The sequence below is a fragment of the Mustela nivalis genome (genome assembly GCF_964662115.1).
Source record: "Mustela nivalis genome assembly, chromosome: 2".
NCBI lineage: Eukaryota > Metazoa > Chordata > Mammalia > Carnivora > Mustelidae > Mustela > Mustela nivalis.
This window is the reverse complement of record NC_139021.1, coordinates 35,639,713-35,664,421: the sequence shown is the minus strand read 5'-3', so window position 1 is coordinate 35,664,421 and position 24,709 is coordinate 35,639,713. Positions and strand designations below refer to the sequence as shown.

General features: G+C 39.1%; 1 protein-coding gene and 1 long non-coding RNA gene across 2 annotated transcripts in view; one reads left to right on the top strand and one right to left on the bottom strand.

The window, feature by feature from the left end:
• Positions 1–24,709, top strand: part of LOC309860546 — a 118,815-nt gene that overhangs the window by 60,592 nt on the left and 33,514 nt on the right. The gene's annotated exons all lie outside the window — the stretch shown is intronic.
• PABPC1 (poly(A) binding protein cytoplasmic 1) lies at positions 1,867–18,175 on the bottom strand. The gene is made up of 16 exons (XM_082722741.1): positions 17,605–18,175; positions 17,263–17,491; positions 14,001–14,194; positions 13,685–13,800; positions 11,505–11,644; positions 9,836–9,930; positions 9,373–9,510; positions 9,105–9,200; positions 5,954–6,226; positions 5,644–5,734; positions 4,931–5,041; positions 4,690–4,844; positions 4,369–4,453; positions 3,788–3,918; positions 3,111–3,204; positions 1,867–2,312 (listed from the first exon to the last, which is right to left on the bottom strand). The coding sequence occupies exons 2-15, from the start codon at positions 17,453–17,455 to the stop codon at positions 3,112–3,114; spliced, it is 1,911 nt and encodes a 636-aa protein (XP_082578867.1). The 5' UTR covers positions 17,456–17,491; positions 17,605–18,175; the 3' UTR covers positions 1,867–2,312; position 3,111.

Below are 24,709 nucleotides of genomic sequence, written 5' to 3'. Positions count from 1 at the left end.
TTCAGGTACATGCTTAAGTGAAGAAAATGAAGATTCTAGGTTAAAGTTTCTGGTTAGCCTAGATTGTACACCTAGTATCCAGAGAAAAATGCCACCTATCAATTTGTCTGAAAATTTCCAAAGCCCCAACAGGCTTTAGAAAGATGTGCAGGAGCACGCTAGTCATCTTATTCTGCTTCACTTCAAATCACACATTAAATTAGGCACTTCAAAATAAACCATTGTAGGTTATAAGCTCTTTCTAGGAGATACAACCAGCCTTCATTAACTGTGGCTGTTATTATGTTCTATGAAGTCTTACTAACAATGTATTGGCAAATATTGAATCATTGCTCCTGGGGGAAACAGGTACCTGTAAGCCAGCCCCATTTCCATCAATATATCCTTGCTTCATGTGTTCCTGTTTAAAGACACCTTACTTAATACATAGTTAACCTTGAACTCAGCCAACAGCTCTAGAACTTATGCCTGAATGAGCTCATCTACCTTCCTGAACCTAGGGACACCAGACAGCACCTACACGTTATGCTTAGGAATGATTTCAACAGCACAATCACCAACAAGCACAGAAATGTCAAGAACATGGCCCTAGCTCGATAAACCTCACAAAGGATACTTGTTTATTCAACTTCAGCTGGGAATGTGTTTCAACTCCGATTTTCTGTGCCATGTTGGCAAATGACTGTAAAGGCAAGGAAATAGACTTCTGGGCTGTAAGTTAACTTCTGGTGAGTAGATGAATTTGCAAATATATCATCAAATAACCAAATGTAGATTTTTTTCTTGATTCCTACAAGCAGATCACAAAGGTCTAAATACTTTACACTTTTGTTGGTTCCTCTCAATAGTATGGAAAATTTGCTACATCTAATAAAGACCTTTCAAGAACAGATGGGAGTGACAGGTAGTCTCACAAAAGAAATCCCAACTATGCAGGGTATAGAAACCTATTCTCTATGCAAATCCTATCTGCTACTTTAGATCAAATGGTATATACTTTTCTGCCTTAAAGCATTGTGACTAAGAGAAATTGTTTTCATCTATGTGTTCGGTCAGCCTGTAAGAGGGTAAGTCTACGGTTAGACAAAATACATATTTAAGCCATTGTGGTAGGTGGGGGTTAACATGTGCACCTGGAGTTTCAAGAGAAGCAGAGATTAAAGCTTCATTATGCAGAGGATAACACTGTCATAGTCATGGTCTTTTCTGGATTATTTGCTCCTGAAGTTTGTGTTGAAATTATTTTAGCCTGGTCTTAGATAATCAGATGTACAACCCAGAAAACTTAACTTTGCTAGTAGTATACGTGGAGGATGGAACAGAAATTAAAACTAGGCTATTCTCTCAACAATGTATTCAGACTACCAAGGATTTTTATTTAGGTGACTGGACCCTGGCCCGCATCTTCTAAATCCGTCTTCTAGATGGAGAAGCCCCACATACTTTTTCACAAGTATTTTAGGGGACAAGGTTATTAGTTGATGATTGTGACTTCATTTCCTATCAAATTAAAGATCTTTTCAAGAATAAGGATTAAAACTAATCCTAACTTTAGGACTCACTGCTGTTACTGTTTCACACCATATAATGAAGGTTTAAGCTAATTAACTTCCAGCTAAGAAACCTTAATATAGTCAAACTGGCATCATTTCAAAAAATATTAAACAACACAAATATGCCTTGGTTCAAGAATTCACATGGAAATCTAAATTCATAAAACTGGATAAATTCTTGTGCCCCTTTTTCCATAAAACTATGATATCCTTGAACTTAACATCACCTTTATCATGAAGAGGTTCTTCTGCCAATTCCAGCTTATCACCGATTTGTGGAAAACCAATTACAACGAGAAATGAAACAACACTGCACTGTTTAAGGAATTTTTATTAAAGCAAGAATTTTATAATCCAAATTACGTTTCCTTGCTCAGTTATCAATTCTGTTATTTAAAACAGAAGTGACATTCTGAGCTATTCCACAGTAAAGAATTACAAAATTAAAGAAAGGAATGCTTTAAATTTTTGTACTTTGCTGAAAACTCTTTTTCCCAGGGTCTATAAAACATTAATTTGTTTTTATATTTTACTATTTTTTTGTGGTTTTTTGTTGTTTTTAAATCAATAAGTAATCTAGGACTAGCATTATGTTTGCTAGACCTGGCATTTGCTCGGTACATAAGGTTCAAAGTTTCCTTTCCTTTTTTTATTTATTTTATATTTTGCAATGTTTTTTTTCATAATGTTTAAGTTTTTCGATGTTTAGATATTTTTCTTCGGTGAAGCACGAGTTTCTTTTCGTGGTCCCTGATCAATCTGTGAATGCAGGGAGAAAAAAATGTAATCATCAAACTTGCTAAGAGGCTAGCACTTTATAATTCTGCTAAAAATAATGAGCAATAGAACTACTAGTTATTGCTATACTGGCAATCATATTATATTAAATGTATCAAACGTAACACTGTGCAAATTTAAAATGTATAGACGCAACTGGCCAAGTACCAACAACAAAACAAGATGACCAATCCTGGCACTTGTCAGTAGTGAATTTAAAGCCCGTGGCCAAATTCAGTCTGCAGCCTGTTTCTGTAGTTTCACTGGTACACAGACGCGACTATTCGTTTATGTAATGTCTAGGAGTCCTTTCATCCTAAAACTACAGTAATTACAACATAGACATCATGGCCCACAAATCCTAAAATATTTCCTATCTGGTCCTTTACAGAAAAGCTCTGGCAATCTCTGGTCTGGGCTATGCTGCTACCTTACCCCATTTCTTGGAAGTAATGAAGGGCAAGAAGAGTGCAGGCCCCGGGCAACTGTTAGTACTGCACCCCAAGGAAAGGTAGAAGCTATGAAAGTCCTTGGAGAGTAAGTACACAAACAGCCAAGCCCACTTACACAAATTATAACCTAAAACGTTTAAAAGTGCTTGGATTTCAAAATTCAAGTCAATACCAGGCTAACAGGTAAAATTTCCTTTAATTTCTATTTCTACTTCTCTTTGAAAAATTAGCAATACATTTGGATTAATGGTAAAATGATTTCTTGTAAAATATGCTCAAACTGATAAAAAACAAGCTTAAACCAATAAACCCAGGAAGGAATGCTCACTTTAAACAGTTGGAACACCAGTGGCACTGTTAACTGCTTTCTGGGCAGCCTCTTTAGCTTGGTGGGCTTGTAGTACAGCTACAGCTTCATCAACCTAAAAAAAGAACAAACATGGCTCTGAAAAGGAGTAACTAGAAGAATTTCGAATTCACAACATATAAATGTCCAAAAAAGGCAAACTAAAGTCCTTTCCCTAGATTCAAGTAGCAAGAACCACTTTCAAAAAAACCCATTTCAACTGTAGCCATATCCTTTTGGGTTCCGTTCCAGCACTATTCTACAATTATGAACTCTCTTGCATTTACTTCTTACTCTCTTGTCACCTTAACTCCCCCCAAAGTTGAGAAACAATGGCAAACCTCTTTCTTCACTAAAGCAGCAGCACAGCTAAGACAGCACTGATGCTGGAGGTAAACTGACTGGAGCTCAAACTAAGCTCTGTCCTTGACCAGCTGTGTGAACAGAGGGTCAATTTCTGACCCTCAATTGCTTGTTTCCCCACATATATTACAAAATGGGGATAAAAGCACCGTGGTGATAAATTTACACCTGAGATTTCTAAAACTTAGAACTGCACATGACTTTATATAAAGCACTCAGTGATGTTCAAGTTTCTATGAAAAGTACTGGAATACATAGTATAAGTGGCTGTTAGGTAAGTGACAAATTTAAATTACTTTAGAACGGAGAGACTCTGGAGACTCAAGCATATGAAGAAGTTCTGAATTATCGATCTCCAACAACATGCCAGTGATTTTACCAGCAAGAGTAGGGTGCATGGCTTGAATTAGAGGAAAGAGCCGTTCACCTAGGATCAAAAACATACACAAATTCCTTCAGTCAGAAGTGTAAAGGCAGCCACCGTGATTAACACTGGATTCAAGAACCTCACTTTTGTACATAACATGTAGATGCTAAGCCCAAACCCACCATTCTAATAGTTAAAAACCAATTAAGATCTACCACAAGGCAACGAAGCTGTTAATTCTGTGCTTGAAGTTTTTCATTTACTTCAAATTCCCTCTTCCAAAACTGTGGTGGGATCCATGGCAAATAATGCCCTATTATTCTAGTCATCAAAAGCAAAGTATTTCATTAAAAGCCGGGAACACTATTAACATGCTTAGCAGACATGTCAATTCAGACCAATCCTGGAACCTGAGACCTGCCTTTGCACTAAAAAATGACAGCGAAGTATCTTCCCCATTTTGTAGTCAGTCTTGCTCTATAACTGACTAGGTAGGACAAAGGCACTTACCCAACATTTGCTTTTGCTCTTGAGGAGGGGCAGATGCCAACATGGAAGCAGTCAAAGGCTCCTGACCTTGTACATGAACAGCAGGCTAGAAAAAAACGGGAATTTTTCTCTAAGTTTAAAGTACAGAAGTAGGGGTGCCTGGGTGGTTCAGTCAGTTAGGCGTCCTTGTGTGCTTTGTCTAATTCCCACAGACGCTTTTATGTACAATAAATGGGACGTCAATGAGCAGAATGTTCTAGATAGCTTAAACTCTCATAATTGTCTTTTTAGCTTCTTTAACTGCAACCAAGGCCTGCCATCTTTATAAAGAGTAAGTCCTACCTGCTGCATGGTAACTTGTGGCTGTGCATTAAGATGTTGCTGAGGATTGCGGACTCCTGCAGCGTACTTATACTGCGGAACGGTGCGGACAGCAGGAGTAGCTGCGGCAGCGGCAGCTGCGGGACGTGGACCCATTGTCTGTGTTGATGTGTTAGCTAAAAACAAACATGTGGTTGCATACTTTTATTGGGATTTTTTCAAACTGGCAATCAATTTTTACAGAAAGTATTTTAAGACTTACCAACACGCTGTGTTGACATGACTCGCGGAACCTGTGAAGAAGCTGGTCTCATAGTACTAAATGGTGGTCTAGGAGCGGCTGGGCGGATAGCACCGGGCATATTTTGGAATGCTACATTGAAAAACACAAAAACACACATTACCTGGGAAAAAACCCACTGGAAGTGTTCAATGCTTTGTTAGGGCTGAGGTTTGAACAAAAAAACCAAAGTGACTAAATGCAAATAGTATCTTAAAGCTTAGTCTCTCACCTGCCATTTTCCTAGAATTCCCAGATCAGAGAATGAAACATGAAACATTCATTCAGAAGAACAAGGACTTATTACTATCTGAACATGGTACACAAACCTGGTTGCAAGTGCTACTACGATATAGCATGGGGCCACAAGGTAAGGTGCAAAAGGCCAGGACTCTGATCCTCACACACGGAACAAGATTTTTTAAAAATTACTACCTATCCAAATATGAAGTTAAAAGTTGGATCCATTCCCAACTATATCATAAAATCTAACCAGCAAAGAAATTACTCTGTCAGTAAGATAGGAAGGATGAGGCATTTTAGGATTCTTCTTAAAAAATACTAGGATCCTCAAAATGAACACCCACAACCCTAAATTATGAAAATCAACAATATACTGCTGAAATATAGCTAATTTATCCAGTACATTTTTAGTCCAAATAATTCACAACCTTAATTAAAAACAAAAGGCTTACGATGAGGTCTGGCACCCTGAGCAGTCCAGCGAGGACTTGGTCTTAGTTGAGCAATTTGGCTAGGAGGATAGTATGCAGCACGGTTCTGAGTCTGTAGAGAGCAAACCATGTATCAGGTGAAGAAAAGCAATAATGCAGCTAGCTCTATGGTCTCAAAACATTCAGCCAAGTCCTTATACTCTTACACAGTTTTTTCAAATTTAATCATAATTCAAATGTTTTAATCTTAGGTCTACTGTAAGACACAGACAACAAAAAATGACCAAATCTGAAAACCTGCGTAAGGTTTTTATTCTCTTCTGAAACATACCTGTGGGATAGCTGCCATGAAGTAACCTGAAGGAGGTGCTGGCTGGTAGGGGTTGATTACAGGATTGGGCACAGCTCTTACACTTGCCATTCTCTGCATATACTGGTTAGTGAGGTGAGCCTGGCGCTCTTCTTTGCGCTGAGCTAAAGCTACATACAATGGCTTGGTGGCCACAATTCTACCGTTCATTTCTGTAACTGCTTTTGTGGCTTCTTCTGGGGAGGAGAAACATACAAAACCAAACCCTTTGCTGCGACCACCCTCCATCATAACCTATTAAAAGACAAAAAAAAAAAAAAAAGTTAATTCAATGATAGAATGTGGCTCTGAAGGCATTACATTATAATTATAGCTACTGACTCAAATAAGCAAACACTGTTAATGCTTTCATTTTTTTCACAATTTTTCCTCAATACCTCAATATTAAGGGCAAGCTATGCACATGCATTATCTCAGCCAAGCAAGATAAAGTAGACAGGTAGAGGTAAGACAGCAAATGTGCTCAGATTTTAGATCTGTCAACAGAATATTAAGGTTTAAGTATCTGAATGATCCAATTAAGGCCTACTAAAATTAAAATTTGACTTAGCAATGCAAGTTGACAAGATGCTTTACTATTCTTTGGTGGGGAAGGGGGAGCAGCTGAATTTCAGAATATCCACATTTCAAAATAAAAATTTCACATTCAAGACCAAAAGGGCCATAAATAAGCTTCCAAACACTTAAAAAGATCTTCTAAAGGCGCAATGAGGCGGTGCAAAGAACTCCTCACTAGCCGGGCAATACACATAAGCATTTTCTAAGCTATCTATATTCACTGGTATGGTGTAGCACAGGTACAAACAGAATAGCAATGAAACAGTCCAGTGACCTCACTTGCATGTGGAATCAAAACAAAACACCAAAACCCAACCAGACAACAACAACATAAAAACCTGACCTCATGGTTGCTGAAGGCAGAGGAAAGTGGGTAGGGGAAATCGAGTTTTTAAAAAGGTACAAATTCCCAGCTACAAGTTAAGTCCTGGGAATGCAATTAAGGTACAGCATGGAGATTAGACTACTGTACTACATATCTGAAAATTCCTGAAAAGTAGATCTTTCAAGTTCTCGTCACAAGGAAAATAAATTTTGTTAACTATGCACAGTGATGGATATTAAACTAGATTATGATCATCTGACAACATCTACAACACCAACATCAAGTCATTATGCTATACATCTGAGTACCTAGAACAAGACCCTGAGACACACCCATGCAGTTATGGGAATTTATTGCATTAAAGTTAACATTTTAAAATAACAAAGAAAAAATGGACTTTGCATTATATAGTATGTGTATGGTACATTGAGATAACCTAGAAGAATTAAGCCACATCTCTTATTTATAGCACACTGAAAAATCAAACTGCCAAAGATTCTACATCTGAATATAAAATGCAAAAATATGAGGAAAGATGAAAAAACCCCCGAAGTCCTAAGTTAAAGACTGGGAGAAAGTATCTGCAATATAAAACAAAGGGCTGACAGAAAATTCTAATCAATAAAAAAACAACCAATCTAATATAAAAATTGCAAACAGGGAAAACTCAACATATGAAAGGCATGTCACTAATGGAAAAGATGTAATATCTACTAAATGGACAAGACTAGTAGGAATGTGTCTAACCTTTTGGGACAAGTTGGTTGTATCAATTTTAAATATACTCAACTAACTTGGTATTTTAATTCTGGAACTTTAGAAATACTGACATTTTTGTAAAGATACATGTTTATTACAATGGTGGGTCTAACAGTGGAAACACACAAAGCAACCCAAATGTTTATCAATGTACGTACAGTAAAATAAGTTATGGTATATCTATACAATGAATATGCAGCTCTTAGAGGGGGAAAAAAACCCCTGAAATGAATATGCAAATATCTATCCAGACCTGTTAAGTGAAATTGCATGTCCTAGAATCTGTATAGTACCATCCTGGTCTTCTAAATTATTGTTTATAAATCTACAAAAACTATTTGGACAAACATGAAGATTATCTGGGAGGGACACCCAAATAGGATGGAGGGAGGAAATCACTTTTCCCTTTTTACCTTTCTGCTTTATTTTTATTTTTTTAGCAAAAGCATTAACACATGAGCTCCTCCTCCAGAATAAACTTGCCAAATTTTCACATCTCTGCCACCGAGTGATATTATGATCGATAAAGGACTTTAAAAACATGCATAATATTCAACTTCAACAACTTTCAGGGAACATACAAAGGGTAAAGATACCCAGAAGTGGATTCTAGCACACTCCAAGTACTCAAAAGCACAGGCTAAAATGCAAGACAACTCCATCTCTTCATTTTTATTTGTATTCATCTAGTATGGCTCTATCATTTCCTATCATAGAAGCTCCCTTGATCAATGAAGTTAACAGGAGAAGTTGAGTTAGGAAGATCAGCCACGAGGCCATTCCAGAGCACTGAATTTTAATGTTTCCTGAACTCTTGAGAATCTGACTAAAGTTTTAGACACTCCTCCCATATCCCAAAATACATATGCACAAAACTTTACATACAGAGAAATTCTTGGGACCATGGACATCAGAAAAAACACCTGGAACAGAGGTTCTTAATTAAATCAAATTCCCAGAATTCAGAATAGAAATTCTTCATTTCTGATTTTGAGTGGAAGAAAATCTACCTTTACTAGGGGACTTAAAGTTTGACTACCCAGAATGAACTGTGTAAGCGAATATAAATTTTGCCTGATAACAATTATAGTTCCCTAATAAGTTGCCACTTTAACCAGAAAAATAACCAGTTAAACGGAATAGCACAATGCATATTATGTGAGGGTCAATCGCTATGGTCAACGAATGCAACCTCGGGAAGAATTCAGAACTTGACCCTACAAAAATAAACCATCAAGGCTACTACATCTATTTCAAATTTGAAGGTCTGTGAAGCGATGAGGCAAAAACCTGATTTCCAGAAAAGAAGAAAAAAAGGACGGACTTTTTGGAAAACAACAACAACAAAAACCCCGATGTGACTCTTCATTTATGAAATAAGAAAAACACTCAGGCGTATAAATGTGAAACTTACATACATATTACCAACATGCATGGATTGTCCCCAAATTTTAAAGTATGTAAGTTTACCTTTGCACTAGTGATTGTACCAAAAGGAGAAAACTCTTTCCGGAGACGTTCGTCATCAATACCATCATCAAGATTTTTCACATAAAGGTTAACACCCTAAAAGGCAAAAAAACAAACTATCGAAAAAGGAAAAAGAAAACCACAGTGGAACTCAAGCACACTTCCTAGTATTTTATCCCATGTTTCTTCTCCTTTCCCCCTCACTGAAATGAATGTAAAATAGGTTTCCTCATCCCTGTCTTATTTTGCTTGTCAATTAAAAATGAACCTGGTATCTGGTGATCCTATCTTGCTTCATCTGTTCAAATTTGCGCTTAAGTTCCGTCTGCCGTTCCACTTTTTTCTGAGCTCGACCAACGTATATTTGTTTTCCATTGAGCTCCTTTCCATTCATCTCATCCACAGCCTTAAAGAAATCACAGAAATTTTAATTACTAACTTGCAATAGAGAAGTTCACTGCTTTAACAATCAAGAAAAATTTTCAAGTTACGCATGCTCAAGTGGGCCCATCACAGTAACTGGGCTTCAATGTTTTGGGAATATAGGTTCCCAATTTATACCCTCAAAACTAATACAAAAAATTCAAGGAATTCAAAACAATACATGTAAAATAGCCAATGTAATGCATGTACATTTCCGTACGAGAGCAAGGAAACCTTCTATGATCTCCCTTCTTATTATAAAATACATGAAATCCATACTATCTTTAGTTAGTATATTTGAGTCTTACTTTCTGTGCATCTTCATGCCTTTCGAAGCTTACAAATCCAAAACCTTTGGATTTTCCACTTTCATCAGTCATTACTTTCACACTTAAGGCAGGTCCTAAAAAAATTTTTTAAATAATTCAAACATATTCCACACAACATTTATACATTTCAAATTTCAACACAAAGTCATGAAAAAAATAAAAATTACAAAAGTCTCTTCAAAGACCTTGTATTTCTACTAAGAAGCTAAATACTCTATTCCCTAAAACAGCCCTCCCTCCATTTAAGGAGGTATATGTTTTAGATGAGTGTTAAATATGAGATTTTATTCATAGTTCAAACCAGATTTGCCTTTTATTGGCCAACAATTTTATTTCCTGACATCAGAATTAAGAAATAAGATTTTCTTAACCTTTGGCCCACTTGATTTTCAACTGAGAGACGAGGGAATACAGGATTTGACCCGTGGAAAGACACAGTATCACTCTGAGGAAGTAGCACATATTTGGAGACGTGTGGCCCCAGTTCTCACAAGTGAAAAAGACATGTAACTGAGGTGGGTATTATCTCAGGCAGGTGGGGCCAGAAAAGATTTAAAATCACATTTGATTATAGAAAATATGGAAGATGTATGGGCATAGGTAGATTGTTTCTTTTGAATGTACCTCTGGTCCTAAGCTGTACTTCCAATCTCTATGAGACAAATAGCCAAGAAAATATTTGACAAATTTACATATTGGTCACCTCACTTAACATTATTCATTTGGGGTAACTGGTAAACAGTATTCAACTTCAGCAACAGCTTCTAATTAAAAAAGGCGATGAAATATACAAAACCAGTCACTAAAGAGAATTTGGAGTAAGATGCAAGACACAATCTTTGTCAAAAGGACAAGTTTTTTGCTCAAAGGAGTAGAGGGTTCAATGTGGCCTACTAGATCAGCAATAAGAAAGTATTAATTTCCTAATTCTGTATCATTTGAGGTGCTCAAAAAAAAAAAAAAGCCACCTGCTGAACTTATTAGATCAACAAATGATAAGGGACAAGCAAATCACCTGCAAAAGCGTTCAATTTACAGTTCATCTTCTGATCACAGTTACAACTATCTAAAGTGAGGCTGGTTACACTTTACAGATTTAAAATTTAATCAAGTTAATTTGAAATTCAAGGAACAAATTAAGATCCCATGGATTCAGAAGGCCATCCCAAGGAGATATCACGGGAATCAGGATCTCTGGCTTTGTCTTTGAATGTCATCGTTTCAAATTGCTCAAACATGAGGCTTTTAATAGGACTGGCCAAATATCCTAAAGCTGGCCAGCTTTCCTGTCCCATAACTAAAGACTGCATTCCACCCTAAGTTGGCGGTTATCATGTGCATGCCTCTGATGAGATGGGATCTGTACGTGCAGAATTCCAGCACAATTTCTTACTGTAGCATAACCTTTTAAAATCTGTTCCAATTAGGCAGTCACACCTTACTGTGCTAATACAACACTATTAACCTTTATTTATATACTACTTTGTAGTATAATGGACTATCAGTAGTTTAATCCAGATAACGACAATTATTTTTAAGTACCATATTAAGTTTCATTTCATTCACTTTAGAATAAAGTATTAGCCAAAACTAATGTTGAGCAATTACTCAGAACTTTGAGTGTAAAAATTTAATTCAGACACATTACCAAACTTGCCAAAGAGATCCTTAAGGCGCTCATCATCCATATCTTCTCCAAAATTCTTGATGTAAACATTGGTGAACTCTTTTGCCCTAGCTCCGAGTTCTGCTTCTCGTTCTTTACGAGACTTAAATCGTCCAACAAATCTAATAAAATATGTAAGGACTATAAAATTAGGTTCTATTTTATTAAGTTCAGATTAATTAAGGCTGATGGTTGATTTTGTAATTGTTACTGTTAATTTCAGAATCTCGAATAAAGAGCACACTAAAAACAAGTGCCTTAAGTGAAAAAAATGGAAGCATAAAATAAGAACAAACTTCTTAACTATAAGAAAAAAGGAAGCATTTTTCTTCATACACACTTCCCTCCCTTCCTTCTAGCTAACCCAGGGTTAAAGAGATCATGCCTATCAATATAAATGAGTGGGAGTAACACATGAACCATGCCAGAGAAAAAACTTTTATCGTTGCTATTTCAAAGTGGTCCTTGCACATTGTTTGTGCTCTCCTAAAATAGAAATTTAAACTTCTGAATTCTGTACTCTAACACATAACAGCTTGGCAAATTTTCTTTGCAGCATTATCAACTAAATGTTTTAAAATTTTAGTTTTCCCCTAATGTAATAGTAGTACATGTCATTTAAGACTATTGTAAAATAAAGTAAAAAACCATCTTCCATGATACCACCCAAATCGTGACGGATTTTCCCTAGGTCTTTTCCTTAACCTTCCCCACCCCACCCATATTGTGGTGCTTCTCCAAGCTATTAGCCTTAGGAACATTCTCAACAGGAACATAATTTTCCACTGTGGGTATCACAACTTCATGCTTTTTGTTAATAATGCTGGAGCTTAATGAGCCTTTCTGTTATATGTTCTTATGATAGAGTTGCAGAAATCATGGTAGTTCAAAAGGCATATAAATGACCTTAAGTTTATATATACACAGACTTTTCCATTTTATACTCAAAACAGCAATAAATTAAGTCTTTATTTAATCTAGACCCCCACCATTACTGGACATTCTTCCCCTGCCCCCAAGCATGTTAACAGGCAAACTGTTAAGATAGTTTCATCTTCTAATACTAATGATGCTAAATATGTCTCTTATTTAAAAATGTGCAATTTCAAAAAAATAAGGATTCTAACAACTAGCCTTTGTAAACATTGTTTGCACTGAGGAACTGCTGGTTTCTTAGACATACGGGTTCTTTTTACATTACAGTCTTTCCTTAATCATGTAGTGACACAAAATTTAAATAGGTAACACCATGTACCTAACAATTTCTTCATGTACAGAATGACCACAGCACTTCATGAAGTGATTTATAGGAACCACACCTTAAGAGTGATGCAGTGGAGCTGTTAGAACTAAGCCCAATTTGTAAGACATCACTGCAGTTTACACAGCAACATGAACTCAGCTCATTTATAAGATGACCTTACGGCTGAATTTGCTCAGATAATTAAACAAAAACCACTGGCACGAACAATAAAAAACGAGATGTTACTTCTTTGGGCTCATATAATCTGCAGTTTTATAACCTGCAGCAGAATAGTCTCAGAGGTTTTATCAGTGCCATTATATAAAAAGTCTGCCAACTTTTAAAAACAAGTTTATCTCAGGAAAGATTAATTATAAAGATTGCTGGTTTAATTCTACTTTACCTTTAAATGGGTGAAGAAAGGTGAAAAGGTAAAAGAACAACTACTCCCATCAATAAACTGTAGTAGTATAGCCAAGTAAAAAGCCAACTTAGACTCTGAATTTAGACCACTGGGTTTGTATCCCAGCTTACCTGTTGAACCAACAGGTAAATACAGGCAAATTATTTTAAACTCAGTTTCCTCAAAATGTAAAACAGGTCAATGACTACCTTAGGAATTAAGTTTCTGTCTGGATTCCTAGTTTTTCAACTATGCACTTATTCTGAAAAAGCTTTGTATCTCAGTATACCTATCTTCTTTTGCTTTCTGACTTGAATGTCGACCAGTTAATTACAATAATTCACTGTTATTCATTTGTCACAACAAACAAGGAAAAAACACAATGATAAAATCTACCAAGATGTGGTTCTTATTTTCACTCCAGTTGAATCTCTTTAAGAGCACAAATGTATTAACTTGTAAAATGAATTGACTATTAAAAACAGATCTCAAACATGATTAACTATTTATACTTACACTTTGCGATCATTTAGTAGCATCCCATTCATTTTTTCAATAGCTCTTTCAGCTGCTTCCTGTGTCTCAAAATGTACAAATCCATAACCTTTGGAGCCATTTTCATCACAAACCACCTAGGGAAAAACAGATACCAATTTTTCATTACTTGCTATTGATTTGGCATTTTTTCCAGTGTTCAGAAAGAACTTGTAGGCCTCCTAGCATGGGTATTTGGGAAATAAAGCTACCCATTAACAGATAGCATGGTTACTCTTTTAAGGAATAAACTACAAGAAGGTAAAACACTATGTTTACCTGTCACATTTTTGCTTACCTTACATGAAAGGATGTTACCAAAAGCAGAAAATGTATCATACAGTGCTTTATTATCAATGGATTTGTCCAAATTTTTAATGAATATGTTGCCCACTCCACTTTTGCGAAGTGATGGATCACGCTGAGACCACATGATGCGTACTGGCTTGCCCTTTATAACATCAAAATTCATGGTGTCCAAAGCACGCTCCGCTGTGAAAAGACATGTTCAGAGTATTACTTCAAAACATTTCTAGACCACTAAGAATTATATAAATTATTATGGGGAAAGTAGTCGGGAATGGCCCCTCTCTCCCTATCTAAATTTCAAGATTGCTGGGCCTTACACCTCACACTAGTCTAGATTTAAATTGTATAACGCTAAAGAAGAAGACAATTATCAGAAACCCCTAATTTCCCATCTTAACAGATGACATATCACCAACGTATTTCTGAAACATTTTTTCCATTAACTACCATAAATTTAAAATCCCCTTTTGGTTCAACATAAAACCAAGATATCCCTTCACATACAATCTGCTTAATGAACAATATAAAAAATATTAGATAACTATAAATTACCCAGACTTAAAAGCTTTTAGTTTTTTCAAATATTTTAACTTCTTCCTTTACTTCTTGTCAAAATCGGCCTTTTCTTTGCTTACCACAGCCAATATTATACAAAAATCAGTCCATTAAAAAAATAATAATAAAGTCCCTGGATTTGGGGAGCTGGGTGATTTCAGGGACTCATGGCACAAACTTCGTATTACTATGTTTAAAAAAAAAAAAGTTATATCTGTTCAGATTAAGATTTGAATTAGCCCCTCAAAAACTAATGTGAGGTTGGCAAACTTAGCTATATAATGAATACGGAATTTTTAATGCCAGGTCTGTAAGATTCGCAATTCACTCATTAAACTTTCTTGACATATTAAATCAATTTTATCTTCAGTCATTGATTTAGTTAACTGATCATTTAATCTATTATTTCTGCATAGTGCTAGAAAAATTTCAGAATCAACCCTGATTTCAGAGTCTATGAAATACTGAATTAAGTGCATCTCTACCATGAGGCATTTATTAAATAAACTGAGACTTTTCATAGAGAAATATATTCTTAAGTAAAAAACATTAGTCCTCAAGAGGGAAAAAACATAGTCCATTTGAAGTTCTGAAACACCAATTCTCACAAATTCCATCCAATATAACTGTAAATTTATTGAGAGGACAAATTTTCCGGCCACTTCTTTTTATAAATGAAAGCTCCAGTTTCTAGAAGATAGTGACAATCAGCTGTCAGCTCATTATCAATTGACCACACCTACTCAGCTCCCCTAGGTTTTTTAGCTGACTTTGCTTAAGCGTCTTTTGAATGAGTCACCTCTTCCTGTTAATTGGAAACTGGTCACTTTCAGAAGCTATCCTAACAGCCCATCGATGTTGCAGTAAATAGGAAAAGAGAAAACCACTGAAAAAATATTTGGAAAAACGGTAATTTGTACATATAGAAACCAAACAAATGTAAGATGAACAAATGCTATCTTCTTTTGAGCGGTTACAGTACAGGCCCACTGGTATAGACTGAGAATACATACAGTGTACTGTAACCATGGTAACCTGAAGTTCAACTTTTCAAATCACAAGATATTTTAAAAATTGGGTTTGTTTTAAAATTGTTAAGCTTGGAAAGAATAACAGCCACTTCCAAAAGTTACATTTTATAGTCTTTCGAATTTGTTCAAGTGTTCTCTGTTAACTTTAGATTGTGATTACCTGCCCCAAAGTTATCTTCCCTAATCTATTCATTCAGCGGTAAATCTTGTCCAGAGTTTGGAAAAATTGTTATGGACTGACATTTGGAGCCACTGCTTACGGAGCAAAAGGGCAGGAAACCTGCAGTGCAGTTTTACAACTTCTGGCTGTGTCACTCAATAGTAGTATGTCTACCCAAATCGTGACAGTAACTTCACCTAGCAAAAAGCTGATCATTAAATAACTTCCAGTCCTATTGAGTTAATTTAATTAAAAATTTAAAAGTAAATTCCTTATATTCCATATTAGCTGACATGTTTTCAAGCAGCTTGAGGGGATAAAAGCAAAACTGGGCCATAAAATTGAGTGAATCTGACTTTTGGAAGTTAACTGATCCAAATATAAAGAAAATCCTGGGAACTCATCATGCCACTATCTTAATCTGTTTGCCAAATTTTGTTTTGTGAACTGTTTAACTTCAAAATAAAAAGATAAGTTTTAGCCACATTTTTTCCTCCGTGAATTAGTACTGTTATTTTGTTCAATTACCCATGACATACGGATATTCAGACCACTTTAAAAAATAAAGAAACCTTTACTACTGAAGGCCAAGAAGTATAATGGTCCAGTCCACACTACACTCGAAGTTTACAGCCAAAATTTGATTACATTTGGGGGGGGGGTCTTCTCGAAAGCACAGAACTATTTCAGAAGGGAAGAAACATTCTGTATTACCAGTATTACAAATCTAATTTGAATAAAAAAAACCTCAAATAACCTACAATGCCTGAGAAAACAGTGCATTTCCAAAGGGTCATCCTCCACACCCTCTGCTCCCACCAACCTGCTGTTAGTATTAGTGAGAAATGCCTGAACTCGGGGAAAACCCCAAATGCGCTTCTCATCGGTAATCTACGTTTCTAGAGCCATCGGTTACTGACAAGTTATTAAGAATGGAATCAGAAACCTGAGGACCACCACATCACCAAATTAACTTTATCCTAAGGCCCTGTGGCTCCCCCAGGCGATTGGGCCAGTAGCAGAGACAGGCCTCGGGCCTGTGAGGTTACAGGGTTCAACACGTGGTATTTTTTGAGCACCGAATCGCACTTCCTCCGCGTCCTGGGGCGCCGGCAGGAGCCCGGGGTGGTGGGAGCGCCTCCACCTATTACCAGAGAAGGGGGCTCGGCTCCCGACGCCCCAGAAGCCCGCGGCTACTGGCGGGAGAGCGGTGGAAGAACCCAATCTGACCAACCCTCCCGGCGCGTCATCACCCTAAAGTTTGAGAGCGGCTGAGGCCGAGAAAATGGTCGCAAAGGAGGAAGTGGCCAGGCGTGCGGCTGCCGGCAGCGCGGGTCCCCGCGGGCACGGGAAGCGGGGGTCCCGGCGCCCAAGCCTCTCCCCGCCGGCCCTCAGGGGGTGACATGCCCGCCCGTCCCCTCCCCCGGGCCCGCCGGCCTAGCCCGCCCGCCGCCGCCTGCGCCTCATGGCCGCCCGCCCGCCACCCCGCCGGGCCCGGCTCTCACCGTCCGCCGGTTGCTGGAAGTTCACATACGCGTAGCCCAAGGAGCGGCGGGTGATCATGTCCCTGCAGACCCGGATGGAGAGGATGGGCCCGGCCGGGCTGAACTTCTCGTAGAGCATCGCCTCGGTCACGTCGGGGTGTAGGTCCCCCACGTAGAGCGAGGCCATGGGGTAGCTGGGGGCGCTGGGGTTCATCTCGGCACGGCTGCCCGCAGGGCCACAGGCCGCGACCTTTCCGTGAGAGGAGGAGAGCGAGTGCTGGGGCCGGGGGCCGGAGCCGGGGGGAGGGGAGCGGGGGCAAGCGCAGAGGGACAAAAATCAACCGGAATCGAAAACTACTCAACGGCCGCAGAACGGGGTCGATCGGCTGCCGCTGGCTGCTGGCTGCTGGCTGCTGGCTGCTGGCTGCCGGCTGGGAAGCAAGGGTGGCGGTGGCGGTGTCGGGTCCGGGCAGCGGGAAGGCCTCGGTCTCTTGGTTCCTTCTTGGAGCTGCTGCGGGGCCGCGGGCGGGCGGGCGGGTCGGTCTCGGCTGCTTCACCGGGTTATTTTATAAAAGAGGAAGAAAAAAAAATAAAAGTCTCCGGCGGGGGAGACGCGGATTTTTTGTAAATTTTTTTTGGGTTTTTTAAAAGATTTTTTTAGATTTTTTTTGGATTTTTTTAATAATAAATGTGTGTTCCGAGCCCGGAGCACACACTCCGCACTCTCAGCACTAACCGCCGGGGAGAAGGGGAAGCACCGCCTCCTGCACCCTCTACTTATACCCCCCGCCGCACTCGCCCCGCCCCCGCGCGTCTGACGCCAGGGCCCTACGCGAGCGTCAGCGCCGGAGGAGGAGGAGAAAAGGAGGCGAGGGGGAGGAGGGAAGAGAAAACAGGAGGAGGAAAGAGCAGAGAGGAAGGGAGAGGTGGCGGCGGCGGCTGCAGCGGGTGTGGGGGTGGGGCTGGAGCGGAGGGGCGGGGCTCCTGCGCACGCGCCGCGGCCGGGGGGCGGGGTCTGCGCTGCGTAGAGCTCGTGGGGGGAGGGGAGGGCTGGCTCGCTCGTGGGTCTGAGACGAGTCGGGTGGGACGGCCTCTCCTTCCACACACCCCGCCCCCACCTCCACCCTGGAGAAGCGTTAACCCGTCACCGCGGCGGTGGGCGGTGCGCGGGGCTTCCGGGTTCCTCGGCGCTAACCACCCCCCACGTGCACGGCCGTCCGGGCCTCTTCCCGCCACGGCCTGCCCTGCTCCACTCGCCCCTGTCCCTTAGGGACCCTGAGCACGGGTGGGCTGGAGTGGTTCCTTCCAGGCCCAGTTTCCGAAATGTGCGTGAAAGGAGCCGGGTTGGCTCCTTTTTCTCCTACCCGGACCGCACTACGACTCCCAGCGGGCAGCGCCGCCACGCGCGTCGGCCGCAGAAGCGGTGCCTGCTGGGAGCTGGAGTCCCCAACGGCCGCGGCGCTCGCTGACCCGAACTGGCCGCGGGTCCTGGCTGCTGGCTCGGGGACCCCCAACCGTCCCGGCGCTGGACCCCGGTCGCCGCTCCGCGGTGTTTTCAGTAGAAGGGGGGAGGGGACGAATTCTTGGGTTCTCTCCCAAGGTTTCCGAGACCTGCGCTCTTCTCGGTCTCCACCGGACCCTGTCGTTAGTCAAAGTGGCTTTAATTGGGAAGGCTGTTTTCGGGGTCTTTGTACACTTCCCTTTTTAAAGTGTTGTGATCACTATTAACTTAAGCTGTTAGGTTGGAATCTTTGATTCGTGCAATTTCTACTTGCGATTTCTCAGAGGTAGAAAACGGGACTCAAAAAAATTCGTTTTTCTTCAAGTGTGAGTCTCACAGTTGTACCTAGCACCACGGACCTGCAAGCAGGCAAAATTAGGGATAGTTTCAATGCAGTATTACAAATGTTTAAAACAATTTTATACATTAGTTGTGGACTTCAGCAAAATGCTAAATTTATTAAATTGATGGCCATTAGAAAATACCAGTTTATAGGAATGATATCAAGTCAGCATACAAATCCCCACTTTAAAGTAGTAATGTACTTTACAGTTTCTAAAGCACTTGCATAAACATCCTATCATTTGTTCCCTACCGCAATCTTGTGTGGGTGGTGGAGCACCTAGTAATAACTTTATTTTACAGTTAAGGGAGCAGTCTCAAGCTAAATGATTGCCCAATTCATTCTTTAATTCAATAAACTTAAATGCATGTCAGATACATTGCCAGCTGTGGACTGGGTGCTTTATTGTCATTTAATTAAAATTTAAACCACCGGAATCCCACATAAGTGCTATTTTGCCCCCATCTTGGTAGAAAAAAGATAATATTTTTGAAGAACATACTGTCTCATGTGCTTTATTAGGGAAAAGAGCAAAACTTTGTGCATTAGGAAGACACATCTATTACTAAATGATAAATCACCATTCCATCTGTTAGAACTCTGTGGTTAAAAATCAATCCATCAATATATTTACTGAATGTCTACCAAGTGGAGAGTACTGTGAGTAAGGAAGACAAAGGACAAAAACAAATTCCTGTCCTCAAGAGGCTTATGAGGAGCTCTCTGATAATCATAAATATCCGCATTAAAATCAGTACCATCAACATCCAATCCTAGCATTTTATCTGGCTGTGACAATTTTCTATTAGATTCTATATTTTCTTAAAAAAATAGGAGGGTGGAAATTCCATTATTGTACTTTGAAAGAAAACGATTTCATTTTAGCATTTTTGTTCAGTTACTTAAACAGGAAATATGAGAAAACAAACGGGTAAATAAGAGGTATACTCTGTAAAGGAGAGTGAAGGGAGATCACCTCCAATAATTTGGAAATTGCAGCAAGAATAAAAACTATCCAAAACCAAACATAGTTACCGAGATTATCCAGGGGCTTACATGTATTTCTGGTGGAGGAATATGAGGGTACTGTTTGGTAGAATTCACTAAAACATGATTGTAAATAACAAAGATGAGAAAAATGGTCTGCTTGGAGTCTAGAAAATTTTGTCAGGGAACAATAGTCTGACATGAGTTGAGTTTGTCGAGGTTAGATTTGAGTACCTCAGTCATTAGAAAGGGCTTACTCTCTGGTTTCACTAGAGCCTGGATTAAATAACTCTCAAAAGACTTCTCTTTGTTACAAAGCTATTTTGAACAAGCAACTTCTTAATTGATAAGTCCAATTAACAGCTGAGCCTCCTGGGCACTCTGACTTTGGAAATGGATACCCTACATGGTAGGCAGAAGTATTCTAGTCACTGGAAAAATATATCAATGCTTTGTAGCTTAATAAATACTGTGAGAAGGAAGCTGGTCAATCAGGACTTCTGTGAAGCCCCTTTCTACTGTGAAACTCCTTTCTATCAGATGAGAAACCTGTTTTTCAGATCAAAAATCAAAATAAACTTTCCCTTAATGATCTATTCCTCTCTAATTCACTCTTTTCACAGCCAAGCTTTGTATTTCTACTTCTTGTCTCTCAATTCTTTAATCCGCTGTGATAGTTCTCTACTTAAACTGACCTGCCGATGATTTCTCCTCTATTTGACAAATCCAGCGGACTCTCTTCAAGTCCCATTTTGCTTGACATCTGCAGAATCTGACCTTATTTTCCTCCCTCTCTTTTTGTAAACACCCTCTCTTGGCTCCTGGGCTGCAACTCTCCTGGTTCTCAGGAGATTCTCCCTGCTCTCAGTCATCTCTCAGCTCATCATTACCCTTCCCTGACCACCAGATTGGGTTGGATACTCTTCCTCTAGACTTCCGCCTGACCACCCCTCTGCCACTACATTGATCTATTACATGTTCTAATAGTAATAGTAATAGTAATAGTAATAGTAATAGAATAGTAATAGAACACTAAATGTTCTATTGAAAAGAGCCTTTCTATGAGCTGTCTTCCCAAATAAGTTGTAAACTCCAAAATGAGTTGTAAGTTCCAAAAGAGAGCCTATGTTCTATTAATCTAAATTCCTATCAGGGCGCAGGAAGCCAGGCACATTGGAGGTGACATTTTGGGTTTGAGGAGGTGTTTTTTATATCCTAAATTCAGGGAAAAGGTCAGCCAGGTTTGTGGACGGAGCATGTAGGATGAAGGTTAATAGGGAGATCTCACCCTGAAGTTCACATGGCATGGACACCTAGGGCTGTGTTCAATTCCAGATCATTTGGCCTCCTGCAGTGAGCCACTTTCAAACTCCATAGGCTACTAGAGGGAATATATCCTAACATACTGGCTGGGTACTCATGTCCAGGCTGAGCTTAAAGGCGGTAGACTTTTAGTACCCAGAGTCAGGCAAGCAGGGACAAACAATGATTACTAGATGAAAGAACTTTCTGGACCTCCAAAGCTGAGGACATTATATGGTATGACTGACTTTTAACAGTATGATCACTTCTGATAGAGGAAATTATGGCTACAAGTGAAGGGCAGAAGATAGCATATTTGTCAATTCCCTTTGACTTTTTGATTCACTACTCTCATTTTTCTCTTCCATCATTTCTTTTTGGTCTTAAAAAAATGTGCTATGTTTATCTGGCTTGCCTGTGTATATCTAATTTTAGATTGCAAGCTGTGGGACAGAATAATGTCTTTATATGTGCAGCATCTCACTGTGGATGCCTGAGAATATCTAATGAAATCAACATCATTCAATTAACCTATAAAAATAAAATAAAATGTAAAGTAGTCCACAGAACTGGTTCACTTGAACTTCACCAGAAATTCAGAAGTAATTTTCAGCTATGTCCAAGATATATTCAGAATATATTCAGAATAATTTATAGTATTCCATGTAACATATGATCAATTAAAGTTGACTGGCCTTATAAGGTCTTTAGGTATTACTGAGAGATATAGTTGAAATGAATAATAAGGATGTACAGCAGCCCTTTCCCAACTGCAGGGATAAAGTTTCTGTAGATCTTTGAAAGAGAAAAATATTAACCAACGTCCATGATAAGACCCAAAGAACTTTCTGGACCTCCAAAGTTGAGGACATTGTACCATATGATGGACTTAAACATTCTATAATGTTTAAGAGGATTAGCTATGTGCTTCCTTGCTTTGCTGGGTTGGTGAGGGGCATAACACCTACTCAGATTTGTAAATTATCATGATTTTATGTTTTCTTCCACATGCATTACCTGTTCCCCTGATGCCAATCAAAAATAGAGAAAAAGATTTATAAAAGAGTTTGAAATTGGTTCTGACATTGTGTGTCAGATGATGTACATGACATTCATTGTGAGGAAATGGCTGCCAAGTCGGTAGATTCTGACATAGACCCACTTAGGGTCATAAACACAGGCTCAAAAACACAAACATAATATTGGGAGAAATAGGCAATTAATGGCTTTGTTGTAGGAAAGAAGAAGAAACTCAGAGAAATCTCAGCATATTTAGGTCTCCTTACAAAGTGCCCTTCCAAGGCATAGCCTCTGTGTTCAGCCAGTTCTAACAGCAGGGACGCAAGCACAACAGCAATACCACTCCCCACCTAATAGGATTTGGGTGACACCTAGAGAAAGTGTTACTTGTGAGTCTAAATTACAGAATGTTCAGTGCTACCATTGACGGAGCAACTCTTGTCTCTATAAATGTAACTCTTAAACAGAGATGGACACATGTAGACAGACATACAAAAAATACAACTGTCACTGTCCTAAAACTAGTGCAGAGAGCAGAAAAGTACCATGGCTACATCGAGACCATGCTATTAGATGAGCAGCCAAAAAAACCCTATCTATTGCCTATCCGGGTTGTGGATTTTGTGGGGAATGTCAATGTGAGAATTTTGAAATGGACCTTGCTTCCTAAGGCACAAATAACCTAAGTATGTAAATCCAGGTATAAAGCATGAGAAAAATACATGTTAGGAAAATAAAGAAATTATGCTAATACTAAGCACTAGTATATATTGAGTACTTACGTGCCTCTTCACAATCACCCTTTGAGGTATGAGGAGGCAACAGTACTGTCAATGAAGAAACTAAGGCTTAAAGAACAACTTTGATTCAAACACAGGTAGTGCAAGTTCAAAAGGCGAGGTCTCTGATCTGGGAATTCAAGGGGCCAGTACTTGGAATAATGACAGGATGGAGCATTGCCAGTGGAGGAAATAACATCAGGAATGCCATGAGGCAGGATGACAAGAGGTGCTGAGGATATGACAAAATCCAATGGCTGCAACATGGCAGACAGAGGTGAGTAAAGACAAGTGAGAGCAGGAGAAAGGGGAGCAAGTATGAGGAAAGAGAGACTGGGGCTTAGATGAAAAAGGAGCACAGGATCCAATCTTGTGGCCTTGTGGTTTATCAAAGGCAATCTGGGTGGGGGAGTAAAGATGTTAAATTTGAAAGAGGACAGACCAAGGATATTCTTGGAAGGGTCCTACTTAATCTTCCTGGAAGTGAGGTAGAAGAAAACATGCTCTTATGGTCTAATGAAAAGAAGCACACCAGTTTATTCAGGAAGACAAACTTCATTCCTGTAGTCAACCTTAGAAAGAATTTATTGTGTAACTCTATATAAAAGACATCAGATTATAGAATTCATTCATTCATTCACTACAAGTTAAGTATTCATTTAGGCCTGTAGCATGTGTTGTTTAAGGTCATTAAAACCAGTAAACTCTCTGCCTTCCTGGAGCTTAACTTTCTAGAAAATCAGGAGACTGTTTTAGTGGTTTTACAAAAACTGCAGGAACAATTTTTATGTGGATGTTTTTCTTTTTTATGTGGATGTTTTTCTTTCGTCAACTCTTCACAATGACTAATTACCATCTGACAAGATTATGTCTGTTGAGAGCTAAATTTGGCATTAAACTTGCCAAACTTCTTGAGGGTCGTTGGGTAGCTTTTAGCCAACATATCTCAAATATCAGTGGGCTTTTTAAAATGGGTAGATCTGAAGTCACTGCCAAACTGAGCTTCTCTGGTAGGTGACTAAAGGAGAAGTATTTGCGTTGGTGATTACAAAGGTATGTATATATTTCCATGTATGTACTTTACTCATTCAGTATGTATTTACTGAGTGGTATGTTAAGAACCTTGAAACGCTGCAAGTATAGAACTGGGCAAGAGAAATCTCTACCTTAAAGAATATGTAACAATGTTAACACCATTGACTTCACTGCTGTGTATGGATGTACTTTTAATCTCAGTGAATGAATTGCAAGGTTCTCTGGAAAACTTGACCATTTGAACTTTCCTAGAGATTTATAAATAATTTCAGGGCACTGTTATCTAGGATATACATAGAATAATTTATATCTCATTATATTAGATAAATTAGAGTTGGCTGGTTTCATGAGGGTTTTAAGTCTACTATAAGAGCCCTGGCTTGATGTGAATAGTGAGAGACTATAGCAACCCCCAACTGAAGACTTCTACTTTCTGGAGACTTCTATAATTGTAAAATATTACATAAAGGATGTATATAGTCTAATGGGGTGACAGACATG

Coding starts and splice junctions, on each gene's coding strand:
- PABPC1 (XM_082722741.1), bottom strand. CDS start 17,455: ATGAACCCCAGCGCCCCCAGCTACCCCATGGCCTCGCTCTACGTGGGG. Junction 14,195..17,262: donor CTTCCAGCAACCGGCGGACG/GTGAGAGCCGGG, acceptor GTCTTTTCACAG/CGGAGCGTGCTTTGGACACC. Junction 11,645..13,684: donor CTACTAAATGATCGCAAAGT/GTAAGTATAAAT, acceptor ATATTTTATTAG/ATTTGTTGGACGATTTAAGT.